This window comes from Cyphomyrmex costatus, unplaced genomic scaffold, assembly GCF_001594065.2.
Source record: "Cyphomyrmex costatus isolate MS0001 unplaced genomic scaffold, Ccosl1.0 scaffold182, whole genome shotgun sequence".
Taxonomy (NCBI): domain Eukaryota; kingdom Metazoa; phylum Arthropoda; class Insecta; order Hymenoptera; family Formicidae; genus Cyphomyrmex; species Cyphomyrmex costatus.
In genome coordinates, this window is record NW_017275847.1 from 422,891 (window position 1) to 448,641 (window position 25,751).

The 25,751-nt window shown below is 32.8% G+C and overlaps 1 protein-coding gene across 1 annotated transcript in view; it reads left to right on the forward strand.

The window, feature by feature from the left end:
* The window catches only part of LOC108772272 (uncharacterized), a 50,539-nt gene that overhangs the window by 18,069 nt on the left and 6,719 nt on the right, over positions 1-25,751 (forward strand). The window contains exons 3-9 of the mRNA XM_018537776.1: positions 13,845-13,994; positions 16,377-16,571; positions 18,029-18,114; positions 18,933-19,129; positions 19,451-19,568; positions 19,892-20,131; positions 23,006-23,163. Of these exons, the coding sequence (XP_018393278.1) occupies positions 13,845-13,994; positions 16,377-16,571; positions 18,029-18,114; positions 18,933-19,129; positions 19,451-19,568; positions 19,892-20,131; positions 23,006-23,163 (1,144 nt within the window). The remainder of the gene's footprint in view (positions 1-13,844; positions 13,995-16,376; positions 16,572-18,028; positions 18,115-18,932; positions 19,130-19,450; positions 19,569-19,891; positions 20,132-23,005; positions 23,164-25,751) is intronic.

The following is a 25,751-nucleotide window of genomic DNA, read 5'->3' on the forward strand; positions in this document are numbered from 1 at the left end:
GAACTTTCGAGGGGCAAATACCAAGACGGCGCCAATGTAAGGGTAGTTTCCTATCGTAAAAATGTCGATGGGTCATCTGTACATTCGTGGTACGACGCAGTCAAAATAGTTAAATAGAGATAATGGACCGGAATGGGATTGGCTTCTCGATGATAGTGCTCGTTCGGATTATGAAGATGGATGAAAGCAATCACACTCACCGCAGACTATCTGTAACTTCATTTTCCCGGAACAAATCTTGTTCTAAACGTCCATTCTCTTCTCCATCTTTTTCTTTGTCAGTTTACATATTACTTTCCTTTATGTCATTGTATTATAAATATCTAACACAAAACGTAATTTTAGGATAATAAATTACTATTAGTAAGGTAATAATTATTTTTTATAATATTATTATAGTTGATTATTGTTGCTCATATATAAATATAATTAAAAAAAAACAAGGTAATAACTCAAAGATAAACTCGAAAGAATAAAAATATTACTTTTTAGTTTAATAGAAAATTATCGATTGATCTATAATAATGACTAAAATAGGTTGCAAGAATATAATTTTTTAAGTAAGAGAAAGATATATGTATATTTTAATTTAATCATTTCATGCGTTGCATGAAAATATACTTATATTATATAAATGTATGTACTTATGTTATAATAATTAATAATAGTATTGATTACGAACATTAAAGATTAGTAAAAATAACGTTCGACTTCGGCTTGAAATTCTAAAGTACTTCTTGAATTTGACGTTCTAGTATTCACAATTGTGCATTGTCTTTAAAGAGGCAAACATTAGACATTGTATAAACCACAATAGGTCTAATCTCAACCCCAGCACAATTGAGATAAAGGTAAACAACGGTGAAACCACTACCACAGCACGGAGCAATGATTGAAACGCGGTGCGGAGTATCCATTACTTAGAGAGTATTTTCAGTCGACGAGAGTAGCCGTTCTTCATTTAATTATTTTCTCCCGATATCTCACGGCCCTCTGAATCCATCTGTAAATTAAGTTGGTCGCCGCCTCTCTGAAGAAGAGAGGCGCACACTGGCAAAGATTGCGGAAACGTGGCTCACAGACACCTGCAACCCTCGCTTTGCACGGTACAAAGGCAGGGCCTCCCTATTCTTTTTCAGCCCGCGCCTCTCACCTTGGCGTTCAATTATCCACCAAGGGCAATGGAGTCACCGACTTCTCAACCAGGAACCTGCCTCTTAATACGTTTCCACGCTAGCCTCTACGGGGAACAATTTACGAGTGTTTTCTTCAAGAATGCATTTAACCTCGGAATGCTGGAATACCTAGCGTATTGTACTGTAAATTCGACATCTGCAATTTTCCTTGTACAGCCTGTTTTTACATGCAGTCTATTCAGAGAAGATTGTATTTTTAATACCGCATTTATCTGCGGTAAATTGAATCAGCTGTCTAAGAAACTATAGGTAAATCAATTGTCACGCATTTGAAAAAATGGTATTACATTCGTTTCATTCGGAATCACTTAGGCAGGAATTCATAGTGACATATAATAATTTTCAATCTTCAATTAACAACATAATTAATTACAGATTCATATTTTGGATAATACGAGTATTTAACAGATCTTTGTCTTACACACTTATGTTTATTGAAAAATTTATATGACAGCTTTTCCGTTTAAATTTTTGATAACTTTTCTTATAACGAAATAACATTTCGTTATAACCGCATGTGTAGTATTATTTAAAAAATGACTAATTATTTAATAATTTATTGTAGATGACTATGTTCATTATATGACTGGAGATGTATTAGAAGAAAATAACAGTATGTTAAATGTTTGCGAATATAAAAATGTTTTTATGTACATAAAGTTTATTAGTTGAATGAATATAATGATTAAAATCTACCATTTTTCAGATTGTAAAAATAACAAGTATAATAATTCGTAAATCAGCATTTTATGAATTAAAGAGTATTCGAAGATTATGATTTCTCTTTCTCTCTCACGTAAAGATTAGATATACTTATAGATTGACGAATAATCGCAGATGGAATTATTCATCAAATAATGATGAATTATTATGAATATATTGATCAAGTTGGATCTCTTTTAATTCCTTGTAATATGAATAAAAGTTTATTTTAGGCTTCCCCATTAATTCTCGGAGAATACCTTTATTTCAATTTAATAGTTGTCTGGAATGTATTAATGCGATAGATACAATTGATAGCAGGTAGATACAATCAATAGTGCGATTTCCAAGGTACCAAAGCAAAATTTTGGAATCACCGGTATGTCGAATCACGATGTGGTAAATGATAATAGTTGCTCCGAATTTAGGTTTCGAAATTTTTCATTGCAGTCATTCTTGATGAATGGAGCATGGACACAATACGTAGCGTACGACGCGACGGTTTAACATATTTTATGTGATATATCGCGACGCCTTTTGCCGCGAGGCCATTGATCGTTACGGTCACGGTATCCGTGCGATATTTCATACGTTTCGATGAGGTATTTTGAGATATAATCGTCGGAATCTGGAACCAGCAGCGATGCGATAAAAAGTCATAATACCCTCATTTATAATGGCCTCAGGCCAAGCGCACAATCTGCCAGCGACAAATCGATATGCATTTTTGACCGTGTTAATTGGAAAACCAGTGACCCTAGAAACACGCGGAGAGATTCATACCTCGCTTCACCTCACCTCGTATACAATTAGGTTTGGTTAGTTTACGTTGGTTTATATTATATTACGGGCAGATCAAATTCCAATTTCATCCGATCTAAAGAGCATATGTATATAACTTCATAGGTCAACATTCAAGGATATCCAAAATAATGGAATTTAAAAAATTGAAAATGTTAAACGTCTCAGCTGCAATAAATCAAAAAAGTATGAATTCAAGAAAACCGAAAAGTTTCGAGAACATTCAATATTTTTACTATATATTATATACCTATTAACTTTTCAATTGATGCATTTATAAAATCATATAATAATTTACAAAATCTTATTAATTTGATATATAAAGGAATACTTTTAAAGTATATATAAAAAGCTTTTGCTCTGGAAAAAATCAAAGAAATGTTAAACTTCCACCAAGCGAAAGCTCAAAATCAGGGTAGCCTAAAATCCAGATCTGCGTGGTATGTACGTATGTATAGTTGAGTCGGCACGCTTCAGCGCACTCGACTACGAGTAAACGTAAATGGCCGGAGGGAAACACTGTACAAGGGAAAAAGGGAAATACGCGAACCTGAATGCGAGGGCGTAACGATGTAACGACTTTTGTGCGAGGAATGCGCGCGATACCCGTGACGAGCCTCGAGTGCGAGGAATCTCTACGGAATGCCCCGAGATACAGCAATATGCATATACGAAATGCAACTCGGGAGTTATGCATAGCATTAAATGTAAAGTGTAATACGCGAAAATGAAAGCCTTTTTAGCAGTGAGTTCTGATCATGATAATGGAATGACAGTAATTTGCTGTAAATCGCGCCGACAATGGAAATTCGGTAATCTGAAAAAAATCTGAAATTTACAGAAATAAATCACAATGACGGAGTACAATCTAGCTAATCACGCAGCTAGTTTTTGTTTTGGCAAAAACAACTTTAATGGTGAATGCATCTCTTTAAAATGTATCTCCTAGAGAGTTTCAGAGTAATATTAACAAAAATATGAAAAATCTGGATTCTTTTTGAAGGGACGTTTTGCCCGTGGAATCATTTTGTGCAAAACAAAATAGCCCAGCATTTATGTTTGTAATATATTTACATTTCTATGAAGTTTCGGATTTTTAGAATTTTTGATTTGTCAAATTTTTATTTGCAAAATATAAAAAGGAATTCACATAGTTGGAAATAAGCGAATACCAAAATTTTGTTAAAGGTTATGAGTTTTATATATTTAATGATTTAAAAAAATTGTCAAGCTTAGTAATTTTATATATGTATATATAAAAACATCAATATTCTAAATATAAAAAATCAAATATATATATATATATATAATATAGCTCTATTTTTTAAATACAACTTTAAGAGAGCAGTATCGGGAACACACAAATTTTTATGCAGACAACCGCCACCAAAAACCATTGCGGATTCACGGTGGTTGCTTCCGTGGCGTCTAGACGGGTGATGTATTTGACCGGAAGTGAGGTCGATCGATTATAGTAGAGAATGTATAACGATTGACGTGCCGCGGTACATCGCTCAAGCGGATGTAACGGTATCGTGTCGTAATTTCGGAAAACGACGCTCGAGGCAATGCTACACTCGCTGCAGTAGAAATACAAACAGCGGGGACACGCGGGGAGGGCAATACAACCTCTCTCTTCCATTTCGAATTGCCAACTCTCCGGTCGCAACCCCCCTCATCCCCTCCACTGGCTCCTCCGCGATAAATTATGTGCGTAGCCCGTGGGGTAAACTGCGACCTGTGGCAGGTATGCAGTAACGATCGGAGGAGTTAGATTTGGACGGCCACATTTCCAACCGAAGTTGCTTGATTTTGAGGGAAGCTTCATGATTATTGCAAATCGAAATTGTAATGTTGCCTGGAAACTTCATGATTATTGCAAAGTTGAATTATAATGTACCGAGGGAACTTCATAACTATACGAATCAAAATTGTTTGTTTATGTTTTATAAAGTTCTGATAGATTTCTGAATTTTAATAAATTATTCTGAATATATGTATACATATTGATATGATTATTTACTTATTTATTTATTATAATTTATAATTTATTTATAATTGTATACATACAACACACACACGTGTGTATGGACACAATTATAAATAGAAATTATATTGCAAATAATAAATAAATAATAAATAAATACTAAAAGAAAGAATTATATTTTTGATCGAAATGACTTTTGGTGCTTAATAATATTCATATGCAAATTTTTTGCAAATAGATTTTTTAATTTTATAAATCGCACGCCGATTACGTTTTAAATGCCACTATATTGATGCCAACAAGTATCTTAAAATCCTGCAAAAATATAAATATGCACACACACGCACACACACATTCATATACCTATACATACAATTTAATTTAAAAAATGGATACGTTTGCAAGATGAGCACAATTAGCTTAGCATTAAAGTAAAAAATTATAGCTGCAATATCTAATTAGTTATGTCCTTTGTATAAAAATATGATTATACATTTTAATGATACATTTTATTCAACTGAATAAATACAGGTTATAATTAAAATTCTTTCTATAAAAATATCTATCAAACCTTTTACAATGGAAAAAAAGCTTCTAAGCTATTTAAAGTTAAAGTAAAATCTCGCGGATATTTAAATACTCAAAAATTAGTATTTTTACATCTCCTTTGGGGAGAAAAGTAAATCATAGGGACGTTTCAAACGTAGGAGCATTAAAGACGAAAGTCAAAATTAATCACCGCCGAGGTCAATACTGCATTACTACGAGTGCAGATAAATTCTGGAATAATGAAAGACTATATTACTGATAATAGAAATGCAAGTTAATCGCGTTTCTAGCGGAAAGCTAAGCGTTACAGTATCGCGTTATTAAATGCAATAAAGCTTTTAGAGAACGCGTTTAAATGCATGAAGCGTAGGACTCGCAGGACTTATCCCGCGGAACCTAGCCAGGAGTCGCGCGGCTTATCCTGCGTGGCGGACAGGAAACGGGCAGGCTCCACCTCGCGTCTAGACATATTTACGCGCACCATGATAACCGGACTGTCCTTTTTAAAGCGGAGCTTAAAAGCTTTTTGGTCCGAGAAAGAAAAAGTCACATTACGGTGTGACCGCGACTTAAAACGAATACTAATACGCCATGGAAATGCCTTTAGATTTCTTCTTTTCCTCATTTCACATTGTGTGCACATAATTTGTTTATGCCGTAAATATAGCGTTTATAAAGCTGCGAAAAGCTGTACCGTTTGTAATATACTGTATGATGTGATAATCAGATATACACATTCCAACCCTCCGTTCTCTGCATCCTGTTTTTATTGTTCCACACGGAAAGAACAATTTTGCTAAAGCTAAAGTATCTAAAAACTTAATTAGATATAGATCTGAAAACAAATTTTCGTTTTAGTATAAAAATATTTACGTAGGATTTTTAAGCATGATATTCAATGTTGCAAAAAGTTTTGACATTCTAGCAACCAGCTCGAGAGTCATTTTTCTTACAGAATTATTTTGATCGAACAAAATTATATTTCAGATCTGTATTTAGCTAAATTTTTAGATATACTTTGAGATAAAACCGTTTTTTCTTTGTAGGCTTTTAAAAAATATGAAAAACTTTAGAGTTACTTTTTAACATCTTTGTTATGTTATTAAATAGGTTTTAACAAAATATTTTAAGAAAAAAAACTAGACTCTGTCCTTTTTTTATATATTTCGAAGTTTGAAAGTAAAATTTTGCTTGTACCGAACAGAAACCCAGAGATTGCGGGGGATTAAAACTGTCGCGCTTGTTGAATGCGATTATTTTAATTGTGAGAAATTAAGATAATCGTATTCACGTACACAACAGCACATGAAAAGACACGTGTATATTTTACCTGTTGTCATAACATCATAAATCTTTGAAGAAGTACAATCGCTGTTATAATCTTGAGGGAAGAGAGACGTGGACATCTTTATAGATGTTTTCCCATTACTTCAATTCTAGACTATGGCATCGGACCAGATGCTGAAGATGTTTCGCATCCTGGAAAACGACTGCTACCATTACTCTTTGGACATTGATAAAAAGAACAGTCAACGGCTTGGAATAAGACGGCTAACACAATTCTCACGCAATTCTTTTCATAATGAGAATAAAAGAGAATTAATGAGATCTAGTGTGAGTGACATTTATTATGCCCTAATTTAATGAAACTTTTTAAATTTCTAATGCTAAGTGTGTTGTACGTAACTAAAAGTTTCCAATTTTTTTTACTCTAAATTTTTTAAATACTTTAGCATTCATTAAATTCATCATTAAATTGGTTAAATTTTCCGTTATATTAAATTGATATTCACAGATTCAGCAGAGACATGGACATTTCTTCAACTACATAAAAAAATTATTATTCATAACAAAGTTTTTTATAATCTTACATAATTTTAAGTTATATTTATAATGTCATTTTTTCAATTTTTATCTTTAAAATGAAAAGTATCGTTCAATTGCGTCAACTTTAAATAAAAATATAAAAACACAATATAAATTCAAGAATATTAATTAAGGAAATTTTGGAGTATATATAGGGTCATTACCTATGTTAGTCTCAGTTGATTTTTTCCTGCACTTTCAATTCGAGAATGTAATGTTAAGTATGAAGTAATCGTATACGTATGTTAAAAAGCAGCAGCTAAAAACGTGTTCGAAAATGTGTTTATTCCTTATACGCAACTCCAGAAATTGTATTTGGCGGACAGTGGAAGATGTTCGTCACTGAAATAAGCGGTTATATTCTTCCTGACATACAATTCTGAAGACATGATAAAATGGAGAAGAATCGAAATAAAGCAAACAAAGAGAGAAACTGATGAAAGGAATGCTACAAATCGTACATATTTTTCCTTTTTCCATAGCTTTCGATGGTTGCGCGAGTGACCGTAAATATTTCTCTTGCTTATCTTTTCATCAATGCTATTATTCGCAAAATTGTCGATAAATGTACTGCTATCGTCCAAGCAGATGGCAAATTTCGTTTCAAAACCACTAAACGCACAATATCTCGATTGCGATAACCAATTTAAATCGTAAGAAAGCAAAAATAACCTGGATAATAACAAGATCTCTTTTGAATTCTGTGGTTATTTTTCTACTAAAAGAAAATAATTGGACATATTGTCAGAAAGTCGAAAATATTATATTGAATATTATAATAAATATTATTTTGTCATATTGTATAATTTTGAAATTTACTATTGCTGTCTAAAAATATTTAAGATATTAAGAGAATATTGATTTTAGCTTTTTGTTTCTCATTTGCAATTCACAATCAGTATTTAGAACTAAAACCAAGATTTCGATTTTTTATATGAAGATCGTCCTTTCGCGTAACATACATAATTAAAATAATACTTTTAAATTTTCACAGCATAAAACTCTTTTTATACAATATATAATTGTAGATTTAGAATAGAATTCTGTTTATAATTTCCTTCTCTCTCTCTCTCTCTCTCTCTCTCTCTCTCTCTCTCTCTCTCTCTGACACATAAAATGTAAAATAAAATATTTTATGTTAAAGTATATGGTAAATGAATAAAATTATAAATACGAGTCGTAGAACTATAGATTGTCTGAAGTGTGCTCTAGACATAATGTATTAAGTGTCACTGGCCTCGACAGATTTAGGAAAGAAGAAGAAAGAGTAATTTCGAATTTTCCAGTTGAATATATTACGGGCGGTCGATAAACATGAACGTTTATGGAGAGTAACACATGTGAGAGGGTCATCGTTCCGTCATTCTATCTGCTCCAGACGCTTTGCGTGTACATTGGAATACGTGTACTACGGATTGAATAACGTCGTCCACGATAATGGAAGGCTTTGCTAAACCATGTATCTACAATACCACACTATCGGTATCGAACACTCGGATCTCTCACGGTACCGTGGTCTTCTCGAAAAGCCAGAAAGAGCGCAAAATCCCACTAATCACATAGGATTTAACAACTCGATCGGTCTGCGGATTAGGCACGATGGTATAAACTCGGATTTCGCAGCATCTGAGATTTCTGAGAGAGAGAAGAGAGCACAATAGATTAAAAAATGTACTCACCGCTATCGATAAATTCTATTGTATTTAACAAATAACGTTTGAAAAACGTTATTTTGTGACACAGAAATCTTTCTATTTTTTCTCTCTGTCTCTTTCTCTCTCTTTCTCTCTTTTATTCCTAGGAACTCTATATTATAATAGAAGAAGAATAGAAGATTCATGTAAAGATATATTTTATTCTTTCTCTTATGTGTGTTATACATATATAATAAATAGATTATTTGTATATTTTAAAAACTATTTTTAATCGTTACTTCTTTTTCTTTTATTATTGATAAGATAAAAAACGTTTATATTTACACATTATGTTTTAGAATATTGTTAATTCCTTGTTTTTACATGTATTTTTCTATTAGGATTAATTATGCTTACCACACCAACATTGCCTGAATCAAGCATTGAATCGAGAATATTTTAACTTAATGAAGAATGTATATAATATATTTTAATCTATAATACTTCATATATTATGTAACATTGAAAATGACCCGATCGGAGTCGAAACGTTTGTTTTTGATCTGTTTGTATGATTGTTTAAATGAAATTGTTCGTTTATTTACTTGGCTCGTTGCCTTCTTTATATTTATCGTATTTTTGATCGTATTGAGTCGAGAAATATTTAACAAATGCTTTTATATTAACAACAATGAATAATAAAAAATTCACAATTTTAAGTTTTTTTTACACACAATTTCAAATTATAAATTAAAAATTATTTTTTATAATTGTATTGCGTCTGTAGAAGTATTTAATAAATGTATTTATATAACGATAAAAAAATAAGAAAGAAATTCTATTTTAGGTTTAGGTACAATTACAAATTGATTCATGTTTCTGACAATTATTGTTGTAGCAACATTATTTTTTTTAATTTTGATGCTTCAATCACATGGGATATGTCAAAATTAATCGTAACAAGATAGTAGTCAAGAATTAGCTTCTCAGATTTGGCTCGGAGATAAAGTGAAAGAAAGCAGAAGGGCTCGCGGTCGGTACATGTTCCGTCGTTCCTCCAATTTCCGGCGTTCAGCCGGCAGTTCGCGCGATTTTGCGAAACAGCCGCTTCGCAAAAAATTCTCGACACGACTCCGCACTTTGCCCGAGCGAGGCGAATATACCGATTTACAGGACTGCGGGAATTCCCGCTTGTGACCGAAGATAGCTGGTGATATACCAACCAGGGATTTCGTTGAGAAGTTGAAGTACAGAATGATGGAAAAATAACTCACATGACATACAGACGATTCTCTTTCTATATACACACATTTCGGGATATATGTAATCTTAAAATAAATATATTGAATTAATTTTATAAATAATATCAAAACTACTTTTATAAATTAATACTTTTATAAACTTATATTAAATCTTCTAAAATTGCGATCGTGATTTAATTATTTAAAATTTACAAATCTTTTGTTTTATTCATTTAAGTAAAAAATAAAAATTAATCAATGTCTACTTTTTCTGTTAAGATTTTAATTATTTTAATGACGACACAATGCAGAATGTCTACAACCTGCAGTGTTGGTGAATGCCCTGCTGGAAAATAAGGGATCGACATTATAATTTAATGGAAAGTAAAAAAATAAACAAAAGAGTTAACGTCGGAGATGATTAAAGATGGCGTGCGCTTTCGTGGGATTGAGCGTATTGATTTGCAAGGACTTGTGTGAAAGTCTTACGAATAATGACATTTCCACTCCCGAACAAAATAATGTTTGTGCCGACATCTGCACAGGATTGTAGCAACCGATATTGTCAGGAGTTTCCTGTGAACTTCGCAAGATGGCGAAGGCTGACACGTTTTCCACCCTTCGTATCGTGAGGTGGTTTACCACCCCGTCTTTCTCATTATTCGCAAAAGAAGCTGTTTCCATGTCACGGGTGGAAAGGAGCAGGAGATGAAGGGAGTGGGAGAAGAGTATCGGTCGATCTTTAGGGAGATTTTTGTTGATTTACAGCGCCATTATCGATGCGGCGTTCGCTCGCGTCAACCGGTTTCTCGGGGCATATGGAGATGCCGTAAAAGGGCTGTAAATCTATTATTTACACGAGCATGCGAACCAACGGAGGAAGGTCGCTCTTCGAGGCACTGTGAGTTACGAGACCGACGTTTCTGCGCATCGCGACGCCTCGTAAATATTTATCTCGTGCCAGCCAGAAGCAACACACCAATAAAACTGATTACGCCGCTCGATAAAAAGCGTTCGTATATCGAGAATTGATTTGTTCATGGGGCTTTTCTTCTAATCTGGATTTGGACTACCTCTATTTCAACATGAAGAGTTTTGATTAATCTTCCAATATACAATTTACCTTAATTTTTTATTAATTTAATAAAATCCAATAAAAAATATCTTTTAAATTAAAAGATTATGAAAATATAGAGCATTAATTGTCGCGCGCACAAATTTTCAATTAATTATGTATTATATAGAATTTAATATTTAATGTTGTATATAATTTAGGTTATTATTACAAACTTTTGTGTGTGTGTGCGCGTGCGAGCGTGCGTGCGTGCGTGTGTGTTCCGTTTATCATCAATATATACTTTATTTATGATAAACCATTTATTATAAATTGATTTACGTTGTTATTTATATATGTTTATATAATCTGTTACAATTTTATGCCTGCATTTATTATTTTTATTTGTAACTATGTGTGTGAAAACTCCATACATAGGTAATATATTTGATTTGAAAAATCATTTTAGCCCTTTCTTGAGGGAATGAAAATGCATTTCGTATAGACGGCCTTCATAAACGTTTCGAGCAAGTTACGAGCGTGTGCTTTTTTTATAGTGAAAAATACACCATCGTTCGGGCGGAGGAATGGTTTTCCTTTTATTAAGATATAGCTTCACGCGAAGTGATTTATAGCAGTAGTAGCTCCGTTGCGAACCGCGCGTTCACGTGACGCAAGATGAAAATATCTCCGCGCATGTAATTCGCGATACATCAATTTTATGCAGAATGCATCGATCGATCCGCCTTTCAATTTTCATGTAAATTTCGCAGGGATCGCGTATCCCTGTCGCTTTCTCTTGTTCTCCTGGTGCTTGTTTCGACTCGAGATCGTTATGATGTATAGGACCCCGGAGAGACACGAGCGTGGACGCGATTGTGCGCAGAAACCATCGGCAGTACTTCTTATAAAAGAGAAATGAGATAGAATATTTGTGCCCGTTATTATATCGCTTCTGTCTCATAAATATCATGATATGTCATTCGATACGCAAGACTCTTACGTTAAAAAACGTGCATATTTATAGACTTAATTATAGAGAAAACAAAAGTATAATCATTTCTATCATATAGTAATGGAGTGAAGTTATATTGTATTATACGGAAAGAACGACTTTGTGTTAAGGAAACTTTAGCATGATGATGAATAATGCTACAAGGTTTGTTACATTCTATAGCAACTCCAGTTTGAGTCCTAACACAATTATTTTAATAGTCCAATAAAATGATTTTTACATCAGTCTCTAGCTAAATTTTTAAATACCTCAACAAAACCATTCTTTTCGTGTCTATTATAAATTTGTTTAAAGAACAGAACAAGCGTGTACATTATTTAGCATTTTAATGTAGCTTTATTTATTATATTTTTAAATATTTTCTTCTACACTTATTTTAAATTCACGTTCATTAACTATTCTCCAACATATTCCAGAGGCTCTTATGTATGACTAAATCGATATTCACATCGTGAGATATATGGGACGAGTTGTCGATGTCAGAAGGGAGGCAAGAAGATTCGGTAGGGAGAATGTCGCGATCGAGTGTCTTGATTTATCGAGATGTATCGAGTACGCGCCAGCCATTCTATCGAGCGTTTCGGAGGAAATAGGAGATACGTTAGTTCGACGAACGGTCGTCGGTGATAATTGAAACTGTTAATTAAATCTCGGGATAAGCGTCGCGGCTAAATGAGTTTTTAGATCGCCGCTTCTCGAAGTCGCCAAGGGATGAAATCTCTGCCATTTCATTTCCGATGTAGCCTGCCACGTAAATGATATTTATATACATGTTATCTCTTAAATATATCTCTTATATACCGCTTTATCTTTATTTAAGAAAGATTATTTCAAATATCTATATATTCAGTTTTTGAACATGGCCGGAGACACTACCGTGTCTCCTAATATATTTATCTTAAAATGAAAAAATTTAAAATACTTAACAAAGGATTTACTTTTATAATAGTTTTTCTTTAAATATAGGTATTAACTTCAGAGAAAATATAAAGTTTTAAACAATTAAAATGTACAGTAATCTATTCTCTAACTCATAAATATCGACACTTTATATTACTGACAATCGCGTTTAATCTATCGGTGCTTGATAGTCGTATTCGGAAGAGGAATGATTTACTTACAATCAGCGACAAATTCAATATCCAAATGTCAGCAGAAAGTTTGGCAGAACGGATTTTCCGATAAATCTCACAAAAGACTGTCGTCCTAGTCTAATTTGCGGATCGCGTGCTAAAAGGAAACTACGTCGTTTGAAGGATAGAGATGGCGAAGAATTTATAGTTACCCTAATATCGAAAACTCACTGTGTGAATAGTTTTCAAGGGGGATGATATAAATTTTGGGACTAATCCTGTGCTTCCATTTTCACGAACAAACTCTGGCAATAATTTTTCGCTTAATGTAAATCAGAGATCCTCAAGGAGCGTTCCAGAGGACCCAAAAGCTTCTTAAATACAAATCAAATAATACCATCGCTGAAGAGAATAAATTATTGCCGATTACCAAAGAATAATGCTGCAACGAAGATTTTATATATATTCCTATACTTGCTAATTAAAGAAAACTTTCGAAGAATAGCTGAAAAATTTGTTAATTAAATAATTAAAGATTTACAGCAACACAACGTAACCAAGTATTTGTATTCATTTTCTTCAGTTTTACAAAATGTAGGTCACTATTGCCATAAAGTTTTCATTTCTGGATGTCAATAACGAAGAAAGCACAAATTACATTTGCATAAATATTTAAACATAAATATTTAAACGACTGTGAAATATTTAATTTCTTTCTCGTTTCAGGTCAGAAAAATCTGAGAAAGTATCCGGTTATGATGTTCATCCACGGTGAAAGCTTCGAGTGGAACAGTGGTAATCCTTATGATGGCACTATATTAGCGGCTTACGGCAACGTTGTTTTTGTTACAATTAATTTTCGACTTGGTATCCTAGGTAAAACACATAAATTTTTTATTTAATAATAAAGTAAGGTTACGAGAATCATAAAATAAATTGGTAAAAGGAAAGCCTATGTTTATGAGCTAATATAGTTAACAGTACGCGAATTATATGTATAAATAATGAATTAATTTTAACATACAAAAGTATAACATGCAAATTGCACACGTTTCGATCTCACTTTGAGTCCTCGCATTACCAATAAACAGCTTATTGGTATAATGTGAGATGGTAATTTTAAGTTCTAATTTTCCATCCACTTACATTTACATTCTGTTAACATAACTGGTCAGCAACTCTTTAAAGAGCTGGTCTTTTATATGTATTTATTTATAAAAGAATTTTAACATTTTTCTACTTTAATTATTTTAGACATATTTAACTGTGATATGGATTGAAATAGATAGAAGATTTAACCGAAACTTAATTACCACCTTACAAATAGACGCTGAAAAGAATCCTAATCGGGATCAAAATGTACGCAATTTGTACACATTTTTGTTTTTGTATGTAATTATTTATGAATATATACAATAATTTATATATCGTTAATTACGTTGGCTCATGTAGATTTTACTACTTTTTATTAAAACAATTTTTGAAAAAACTATGATAAATACAAAGATCATTTCAGGACGAATTGATAGCTCTTTTTTGTTATTTCTATCTATAAACAACGAATAAGAGTTGTTGATCGATCCACCAAGCGGAAAAGTACTAACGCCTGATATATTTTAACTGTATACTATGTCATATAAATAACTTCGTTACGGTTTGTCGTTTACCAAGGCTGCCGCCTGCTTTGCAAATTTCCTATCTAAATTTTTATCGCTTCGAGCTTTTCAATATTGAACTTTGCTTTCAGAGAAAGTTTACCGAAGTCACGATACAAAGCAGTAAATTTATCGCGTCACCGAAAGAGTAAATGATGCTCTTCACTGTGTATCAGCTTAATCATAAACAACTATAAATTTAAACTATAAAGAAAAGCTGTCTTCTGTACTTGTAAAATTCGCGGAGGTAACATACTATAGATGTAACATGAAGTTTTATCTTTTGGATTGCTCGATTCAGTTAAAACATTATAAAAATATTCGTATTCATACGGACGATTTAACAACAATGAGGTCGTGCTAGATTGCGACATGGTACTTTCTGGTATGAAAAAATGTTAAATTATTCCGTGTATTATCCAGGTGTGCACTTTTCTCATTGTACTTAAAAAAAAAAAAAAAAAAGTGTATAACTGATGTAGTAATAGTATATATTTCTCTCCCGTTGCACGAGGGCGGTCATGCGAAAGCATCATTATTCAAAAAGTTCGTTAAAAACTGCCATCCAGAAGTGTGGTGCATCGCAGCACCTGCAATCCGAAATTGTCGTGTACTGTGGTCGTCCTGAAGGGGTTAACAGCAAAATTCCGGCAATCTCTTCTCGCGAGATGACAGCGACGGCGCGATGCAAATAGACGAGCTCGTGGTGCGCACATGTACGCGGGTGTGAGTACATTCGGTATATCCGGTAAGTGGAGTGGTTGGCGGAAGAAAAAAAGAGGCGGACGCGAAACCATAATCATAAATTAGGTTAAAGTGCTGGGGAAGCGCTTAGTAACCCCGACCCGCTCTAGGCGGCCGTGGAGTTAGCCCGTGAGGAGCCTGCGGATAGCTTCTACCCGCTCTGCCATGCCGCCGCCATGTCCGCCCTGCGCAAAACAGGGGAAAAATATGGTCCCGAGCGCGAAGCGGCTGCTGAGCAAAAACAGCTCTGGCGATCGCGTTACCGCGCGAAAGTGCTTCACGTTTAAGCACGAGGGGGAGAATTTTGCATCTCCGTGGAGCTAATTAATTGGGACACTGAATACACGAGTCCCCGGAGATCTTGAAACCTGGAATCCCAATTATTCGAGATCCCCAATAAGAAACAAAAAAAGAGAGGTGTGTCTCAGAAGCTTTCGAGTTGTCGAGAGGTGGATATTTATGGGATTTATTTTAATGACTTCTTTCTTTCGCGGATTTTCAGTTCTAACGGGTCTCACCGTTGACAAATTTAAAGATACATCCTTGGACTATTATTTCTTGATGTGCAAGTTTATAGCCTTTTGACTTTTTATATTTTTAATTAGTTCAGGAATTCTCTCTCATTTGTCATTCGTTTAAGAGTTTTATACTTCTATAGTGATTAGAAGTATAAAACTTTTAAACGAATAACAAGTGAAAATTTCTTAAACTAATCTAGGTCTCTGAATGTCAGATTTTCAAGATTTATCATATTCTTAATTTCTTCAGTTTTACTAAAATGCTTTCCTTTTTCAATTTTTATAAATAAATAATTATTTATATATTAATTTTTGTAGTAAATGCAAGACTTTTACTATAGGTTTTCTGAGACCTGGAATTAGAGACGATACAGCAAGCAATTTTGGACTGTTAGATCAAATAGCGGCATTACTTTGGCTAAGGGAAAACATTGCGGAGTTTGGCGGCGACCCTAATAGCGTTACTTTGGTCGGCCACGGAACTGGAGCTATCTTTGCTAATCTACTTCTAATCAGTCCAGTTGCCAATAAGAAAGGTAAATAAGACAGAAGTTTGTATATTACATTAATATAATCGCGTTTTTTTTCTTGTTCCTTTAAACTCTTTCTATTCTGTAGTTCAGTTTTCATTTCTTATTTTATCATTTGATTCTTATCAATTTTTGCAAATAGTCCCGAAAAAAATTGAACTAGTTCGCAACAATACTCTCTCGCAAGAACCAAAGGACTATATGCAATCCGAGCTAATCCCTCTCCTCGCTGTAATTGGAAACATTATCCATAGTCATAGGAGCGTACCAGTGATCGCATATAGGGATCACGATTTCCGAGTTGGCGAGGGATAATCGTGGGATTAATTGGAGGAATCAAGCCGAGAGAGATAGGCATACGTACACTTGCATTAAATGCAATACACCCATGTGTACAGTCGAAACATTATTCGATCGGCGTGCTTTCGAATGAATCATTCATTGATCTTGAGAGAATTTATAGAGTTTTTGATTAAAATTGAAAGTTAATATTTATCATAATAAAATATTGAATAATAACTATTTGAAATATAGTTGAAACAACTATTTAGATAATTGTTGAATTATTAAGACGTTTTGTTTTATACGTCTCAACTGAATATAAGTAAAATATAATCATAATATGACTATATTAGATCACACCATATTACCAGAGAATATTCAGTCGTTTATTCAGATCTCAAAGACTTCAATTACTTCTTTCGAGTTTTTTTCTCTTTTCGACTCGTAAAAACTTGCGTTGTGATATTTCCGAGTTTGACAAGGGACTAAGAATCGGTAGTCTACACGTGTTCAATGGTGAGCATACATCGACTACGAGCACTCAAGCACTTGCGAGTACTCGGCAGTGCTCAGCAGGGTCAGCGAGAACGAGCAAAAGCAAGAAAGAAGATGTCGACCATTTTTCACCCGACCGACTCGCAATGGCGGCCGGGAAAAGGAACTTTTCTCTTCCGGCCGGGCGCACAATGCTACCACGTCCGGCCAATAATTATATTGTGCAATGAAAAATAACCGGACTTAATATTTTACACGTCGAGACAGAAATGCCCGTGCCATGCCGAGGGTTCTCAAATATTGGTACCATATTATATTAATAGCTGCACTTTTTCCTTATCTACACATGACGTAAATATATAATCATTTATTAGACCACAATTGGAAAATTTAACATTGTTATTATATTGTCAAGGAGAAAAGTTCTTTATAAGTAACTTTATATTGTAAAAATATCATGATATTATATCAATAAATTCTTTTTTCGATTAAGTTCAAGTATTTTTAAAACTATTCATTAAGTGCGTTATTCAAATATTTTCAATATTGAATTTAAAAGAATTAATTTTTAATGACCCCCTTATTCTTCTTCTATATACTGAAATTTTAATAAAGTTGGAGAACTGCTAAACGCGATATTAAATGTCTAAGTTATTAATCAATGACATTTTTATTTTGTGGTGCAGGATTGTTCAAACGGGCTATTCTGATGTCAGGGTCGGCAATGAGCGCGGACGCCATCGGCAAGGCGCCATTGCAAATTACCAAGCAGGTAAAGAAAAATGCCACTGCATAATAGTCGCCAATAAAAACGCGAGATGAGGATTGATGCGCTCGGATTTTAGTTTCGTGGAATGACAAATTGCTACATGCGGCATCTATTATCATTAATTCCATGATTGACTTAATTTTCGAATTTGAAAGACCTCTCATTCCTTTATTTTTTCTCAAGTTTATAAAAATTAGATGCTTAGATACTTGAAACGTTGAATCCGATTTTGTTGTAAAGAAGTCGCATTCTAACTCCTTTATTTCTGTTTCAAATACTTTCTGAAGCGTTTTAGAGATAAATTATGTAATAGAGTGACTCATCTCTTCATGAGCTATCATATTCGTAATGTATAAATATCTAAAACCTTTGGAATTTTAGATATTTTAAATCGCAACTCTTAAGAAATTCTTAAATTTTTATTCCTCTGTTTTATTTTTATTTAAATTATTTTTTTAACATTGAGTTTTTATGTATTTTTACATGCATACATAAGTTTTGTCATATTATGATTTCTAGATCTTCGAATTCTGAATTATTTGAATTCTGAATCTCATGTGAATCACTATAGATTTAAAAAATTCCGAAATTTTAAAACATTTTTGATGAAACCGCCGTTTATCATAGTTTTTACGTGGTAACGTATGTTTCACAAACGACGGCGCCGTGTTTCTGCTTCACTCGCGATTTGAATTCGACGGAAAGACATATCGTTGCTCGTCACGGCGAAGAATCGTTACACAGTTACATCGATGCCGAGGGTACAGGGTCGTTGGCCGCGTTCATTGCGCTCGTGAGCAATGGCGGGGATCGTTTTTCAGGTGGCGCACGCTCTCAACTGTCCCACCACCAGCGACAGCGAATTGGCGCTCTGCTTGCGCAACCAGGACGTAGACAGGCTGCTACACGTGAAAATCCACAAGCCGAAATACGTGCCGGCCTACGCACCGTTGATCGACCGGGCCGTCATCCCTGACAAGCCGCTCAATTTAATGGAGAACGCCCAGATCTTCGGCAGGTATGATTTGAAATTTTTCTATTGAATAATACAGGAAAAACAAAACTGATCTAATAATCCTTATACATAGATATTAATTTTAATCTAGTATTATTTAAAAGATAATAAACTGCACAAACTGTGGGAAAGAGCACTTTACAAGATATAGATGGAAAAAATATCTATATCGATGACTACTATAACTAATATTTATTATGACTAATGAATTTTTTTTGGATATGTTTGTTCTCTTAAGTATACAAAAGGATTGAACAATTTTTAAAGCATATCATATATTTATATTTAACAAATTAAAAATAACAAATTGTATGTTGTTTTTAGATTTGATCTGATGTACGGTGTAACAGAATCCGAGAAATTTCACATCCTGCCACCAGTTGCTTTGTTACACGGCATGCTTGATGGACAACGGGATGAAATCCTGCGAGACCATGCCAAAGTAAATTTACTCGTGTGTTGAGTTCGTTTATCCCAATATGAAGCAATCCTTGTTCTCTATATATTTTTTTATTTTCCTTCCTTCTTATAGAATTTATCTTGAGATATTTTCTTTCCTACGGCTTCAAATTTCCTTATATTCTTCGATTTCTTCTTCTTCTGTTCTTCTCATCTTCTAAAGCCTCTCCACTTTAGATTAGAAATTGCTACATTTCTTTTTTATTATGGGGATAATTAGTACTTAATTTTGGTATGTGTGTATTTTATTCCAGTTTTGTTCGAGTGGTGGAATATCAATTTAAAAAAAATAAAATATGTTTCCAGGCAACGCACGAACTGGAACCGGAGTTGGTCCTGTCGAAAGTGTTGGAACAATATGGCGACTTCTCGAATGGATTCACGAAAGAGTACACCACGAAGAATCGAGATATGGTACTGGAGGCACTCTCCGATAGCGGCACCGTGGCGCCGTTAATAATGACTGCCAATTTGCATTCAAGGGCGTACCCGAAGAGCTACATGTACGTCTTCTCGCATCCAAAAGCTATGCAAGACTACTCTGGCGTAAGTAGGTCTCGACGATACAACGAAGATCGATTATCATGGCTCAGACGCCCCTCGACAAAACGGGACCCGACATGGAACGGGAAAAATGTTGCACGTTGCATCAATGAGCGAGGAAAGGATACATACAGAAGAAAGGGAGGGTGGGGGAGGATAATCTGGCAGGGATGATGAGTTAAAATGCACTTCCTTCAACGCTCCAATTCATGCAGTTTCATGCAACGTTGTTATTCCCTGATGCGGAGTGTTGCTCCTGAAAATGGAGGGCATTTTTCATCGCTGTATTTTATCGGTGAATCTGAAATGGGGAATTTACTTTTTCTAATTCTCTAACCGCAAAAGAGAGAAAAGACGATATAAGAAAGAGAAAAGAAGCGGCAAGAAAGATATACGTTATAATTTTTCACAAGAAGCGTAAGAATGTTGATTATTTAGAGAGAAACAAACTAAATGTTGGAGGGATTTCAGAAAAACAGAATTTCCTTTTTTAACCAAATTTACGAGCAACTCTGCAATTAGCAGATAGCACTTCAAGAGAATTTTGTCTTCAATAATAAGCCATTTTTAAATAAAAGTTGGTATAAATATGGAAGGATTATGAGAGTCAAGACGGTTATTATAAGTGTGAGTCTTTAGATTGAGAAGAGGAATATAATTATCTAGGAGATTTTCTGTATCATTTTGTTTGTTAAGACTATGGTGGTTTCTTTATATATATCATTTCAGATCGCCCTTTTTCCATACAAGGATTCTTTATCTAATATATGTATGTTGTCTCAATTAAACTTATGGTTCTCAGATATGGTGTCGATACTACTGATAGATTGCCATTTTTTTAATTTATATCATTAATATGTTCTTTTAGTCTGGTTTTTAGTTTCCTCAATTTTATATAGGAAATAAACCACATATACTGAAGAGGATCATTATTAAAAGGTCGAAACGTTTGTCATAACAAAACTGTGTTTATTACTACATACATAAATATAAAAATCATTAGCACTCCAACCGGTTTAACTCTCATAGTCCTCCTATATTTATACCAATTTTAATTATTTCAGCCGAGTCATTATATTTACTTTATTGTCAATTTTAAATAATTCAAAGTTCATATAAATTATTTATTTTAAAAAACTAGAATTTTTATTTTAATATGCTCGTACTTTCAATTATCAATATCTCTTATTTCAATTCCTTATTTTTTATTTACCTTTGATTTATTTTTAAAACTTATTTTTAATATAATTTTTATATATTTATGTTTAATCATTTGTTACAAAATACATATCATTTGTTACAATACATTTTGTTACAAAATAAAGATTAAAAAATAAAGAATAAAAAATTTATTAACTTATTATTATATATCAAATAAATAATATTTCTAAAAAATTATTAAGCTACTAAAGTTTACAGCAATGAAAAATAGTAACAGTTTTTGATCAAATCATTTAAAGGAAAATCAATTCTAAATTTGTTGTAAACTGACGAAGGATAGGAAAAAATTTTTGATGCATTTGACATAGTTAGCGCATTGTATTCATTGTCCTAGGTTCCTTAGTTCGGAAGAGACGAGTTGTGACCTAGTGGTGGGCATTGTGCTCGCACAGTTTCTCTCACTGAGAGAAAAATCCGAGCTGCGAACCCATTTGGATTTCGGCCAACTATTTTTATCGTCGTTGCGTGCGCCGGCAACAACCTCGCCATGTGGTAACCGAGAATATCGCTAAATTGAATGTACCTCCGGGTACAACGTACATCCTCACGTCAACAAGGATATTAGATTTTAAATCTGCAAATAGCGATTCGCAGTGTGCATCATTTCCATGTCAAGTTACGTCAATCCCTCTCTTTTTTTATCTCAATTCCTCTCTGTTCTCTTTTACTCTTTCTCTATCCTTCTCTCTCTTGTACACGTACGAACTCGATGAATTTTAATTTCTACTCGTTCTCGTAAATTCCACCCTTTATTGAACTTTACAAATTGACGTGTTTGTAAATACGCTCGGTTTATCGCGCTAAAAATAATTACAATTGCGATAAATCTGAGAACTTGCGCCCAGGAAATTTCATTTGAAAATTGTTGGTAGAATTGACGATAAGAGAGTTTAAACTCGAAATAAATTTAGCGGATAAATTAATTGAAACTAGATTAGCTACAAACATAATGTTATATATATAAATATATACAACATAATGTTATATATGAAATTCTGGATATCTAACAATAAAAAAGGGAGATATTAAAATAAATTTGAGGGTTTTAATATCACTGAAGGAAATAAATATTTTATAATGAATATTGAAAAAGGTAAGATTAATTCAAGCCGAAGATTAATCGTTAAATTTGAAAACGTTGGTAAATAAACAATGTAATTTAGTAAAAATATAAGAATTTCATTAGAAGGCATGCCATAAAACAAAATATTTTAATGATTTACACATTTTAAAAGGTACAAAAGATTTCAAAGCAATTCGAAATTTAAAAAATGTTCGATATCTGAACATTAAATACTAAATTTTTTAATTTTTGTATCTCTATTTTGTCATAAAAAACATAGATATTAAATATAAATAAATAAATAAAAATTAAATTGAAAATATAAATTAAATTGTAAAAATGAATTAAAGTAAATGAACATAAAAAATAAGGAATTTTAGTAAGAGATATTGATAATTAAAGGTATATCAAAATGAAAATTTTAGAGGATATGTAGATAGAGAGTAGAAAAGAAATATAGGACACGAGAAATACATTGAAAAGAAGTAACAACCTGAGCTTTGATATTTTTGAGTTATGCGAATGGCATAGAAGTGTCGATAAAATCCGCGCGTCGGTATAAAAGCACATCTAGTGATCTCGTTATATTGCAGCAACAACGTCAACATACAGTGCATGGAGAAGAGTTGCCCTATGTACTGGGTGTCCCATTAGACAACAGCAAGTATAACTTACGGAGTCGATACGACGTCAGAGAGTCACTGTTTTCAGAGGCCACTATGAATTGGTGGTGCAGCTTTGCCTACATCGGGTAAGTTACTGATAAAAGGGGTTTATAGCAATCTTATTCATTTCTTATGATTTATACATTTTGATATCTAGAAATATTAAGTTAATATTTTTTTAATTAAAAGAAGATTTAGAACTTTTGTAAGTTTCGACCAAATAAATATTTCGACATTTTAATCATATATATATTTATTTAAATTAATTCTTATTTTAATATTGTCCGAATTAAAGTTTAAAAATATAAATATAATACAATTAGTGATGTAAATTGAAAAAAAATTTAATTTATTTGAAATTCTGACAAATTGAAAATTTATTCCTCTTGTGTGGTGCTAATTTTCAGATATGTATTTCGAGTTTCATTCAATGTTCAATTTATTATTGTAAATAAAATTTAAATAAAATATATATAAATTTGCAGAGCTAGATATTATAGTAATTAAATAAGTTTAACAAACAAAAATTTGAAGTATAATCTGGAAAACGATCACAGTGAGCATTAAAGTTAAATTAAAGTTGGTATTAAAAGTTTAACATATAAGCGATGGCAACCGCGTAGAAACAATTATATTTAATAACAAGTAGCAAACTATTGTTGTTGCGCGTTGACGCGAAAATCCGTAGTTCGTAAAGTTGGACTTGGTAATACATGTATCCGGAAACGTGATTTTCAATTAACTAAACATTCAGGCGTTTAATTAAACCAGACTGTAATGTATTTTTCCGTTGTACAATTGAACTTTATAAACACATCTCAATTAAAAAATAAACCATGTAAATAACTTACACAACGTTATAAATTAAGAGGTAAATTAAAGGAATAAAATTTCGAACAATTTATAATGTTTATTTATAAAAACAAATTAGTTAAAAAAAATTATTATTAAGTATTCTTTATTATCAAAGAATGTATCTATATATGTGTAATATGTATATTACTTGAAGAATATGCGTTATGTACAAATAGATCAATGTTTTTGAAATAAATTTTTAAATATTACGTATTTAGTATATATAAAAATTTATGAATTCTGCCAGATCAATTTTTTGTAGAATTTCCACTATACGCTAAGTGATCAAATCTTTCATCTTTGTGTAATGTACATGAATATACATGCATTACACGCGTACTCAGATTTCGGTCTTGTATTGGCCCGACGCAATTTGACGCTTGTTATGCTGATGCTCGATATTGTCGAATTAACGATCCAGGGAATCGGCCGTTTTAATTTGCGCGATGAAAACAGATTATTCACAGTTCCGAATTATTTCGATATTTCGTTTTACTCGACAAAACATTCCGCTTTACTCAGTTAAACAAGCCAAATATTCTCGTTATATAAAGCCATGCTTTGTTTAAATGGGAAAATACCGAATTTCTAGTTATGTTAAAAATTTATTTGCAATTGTGAGAGATATATTCGTAGAATTTTTAATTGTATTAAAAGTTTTTAGTTAAGTATGCTCAAATTAGAATATAAAATCTTGTATACATTATAATTAACATGTAATATCAAATAATAATTGATATTTTATCATTAGAAGTGTCTTATCATTAAAACTTAAAAGAACAAGATTAACAAATCAAAATTCAAAAATATAATGTTAAATGTGATACCTATATTGCAAAGAATGTAATAAATATATTGAATTACATGTTGACGACATCGGTAGTACCAACGTTTCTTACTAAAAAAATCAAGCATATATAACTTATTATAAAAATAAAGATGATGAAAAACCACAAACCTTTCGTCAACATAAAGGACAAAATTATTAAAAATCTTCGAAATCCTATCTTTTACACTACAATATTATATATTAGATCAGTGCGAAAGTTCGTATCAGATTTATCATTCAAAAATAATAATAAATCGAGTATGAACTTTTGCACGCACACACTAATCTAATATTATATAATATTGTATTAATCTCTCTAAAAAGAATAGAAACAGTCAATAATGATCAATCGATGCTTTTAGTGTTAAAATATTAATTAAAAATAAATTTTTTTGTACACACACACACACACACAACAGCTTTGACATTTATACACGTTATTTTTCTCCACGATAGCATTTGTTTCTTGGGGGATATATGGTAATCCGCCCGTAGAACTATATTTTGCATTAAATCCACGCTATTTTTTATCAGCCACTTTGAACATATGGCTTGACTAGAACGTAACATACATAGGTATGCATTACTATGGTGACAGAACTCAGAGACAACTGGGTCAGTGTAATTAAGCAAAACAAAGATATTTAGATTTAGCGGTGGACGCTACGCGTTTGTAAACGCCGCACAGCTGATCAATATTTTATGCGTTACCGTATCTATCGTAAGTGCGCGTCCCTTTCCCATAATAAACGACGCGCAGCATCTGTCTCGGAGCACTGTCAGTGATAACGAATGACGAGGAAAAACGGTCTTTTTGTTCCACGTTGTGCGAACGCTGTCAGGCGTGATCGATCGGATACATCGCGTTCATTCAACCCGTCATTAAAAAATCATTTTCCGGTGTACTAAAACCGTCAATACGCGTAAGCAAACTGTATCTTTAAAATTAATAGAGGTTTCAAAAAGTCGATAGACACGAAGTTATTTAAC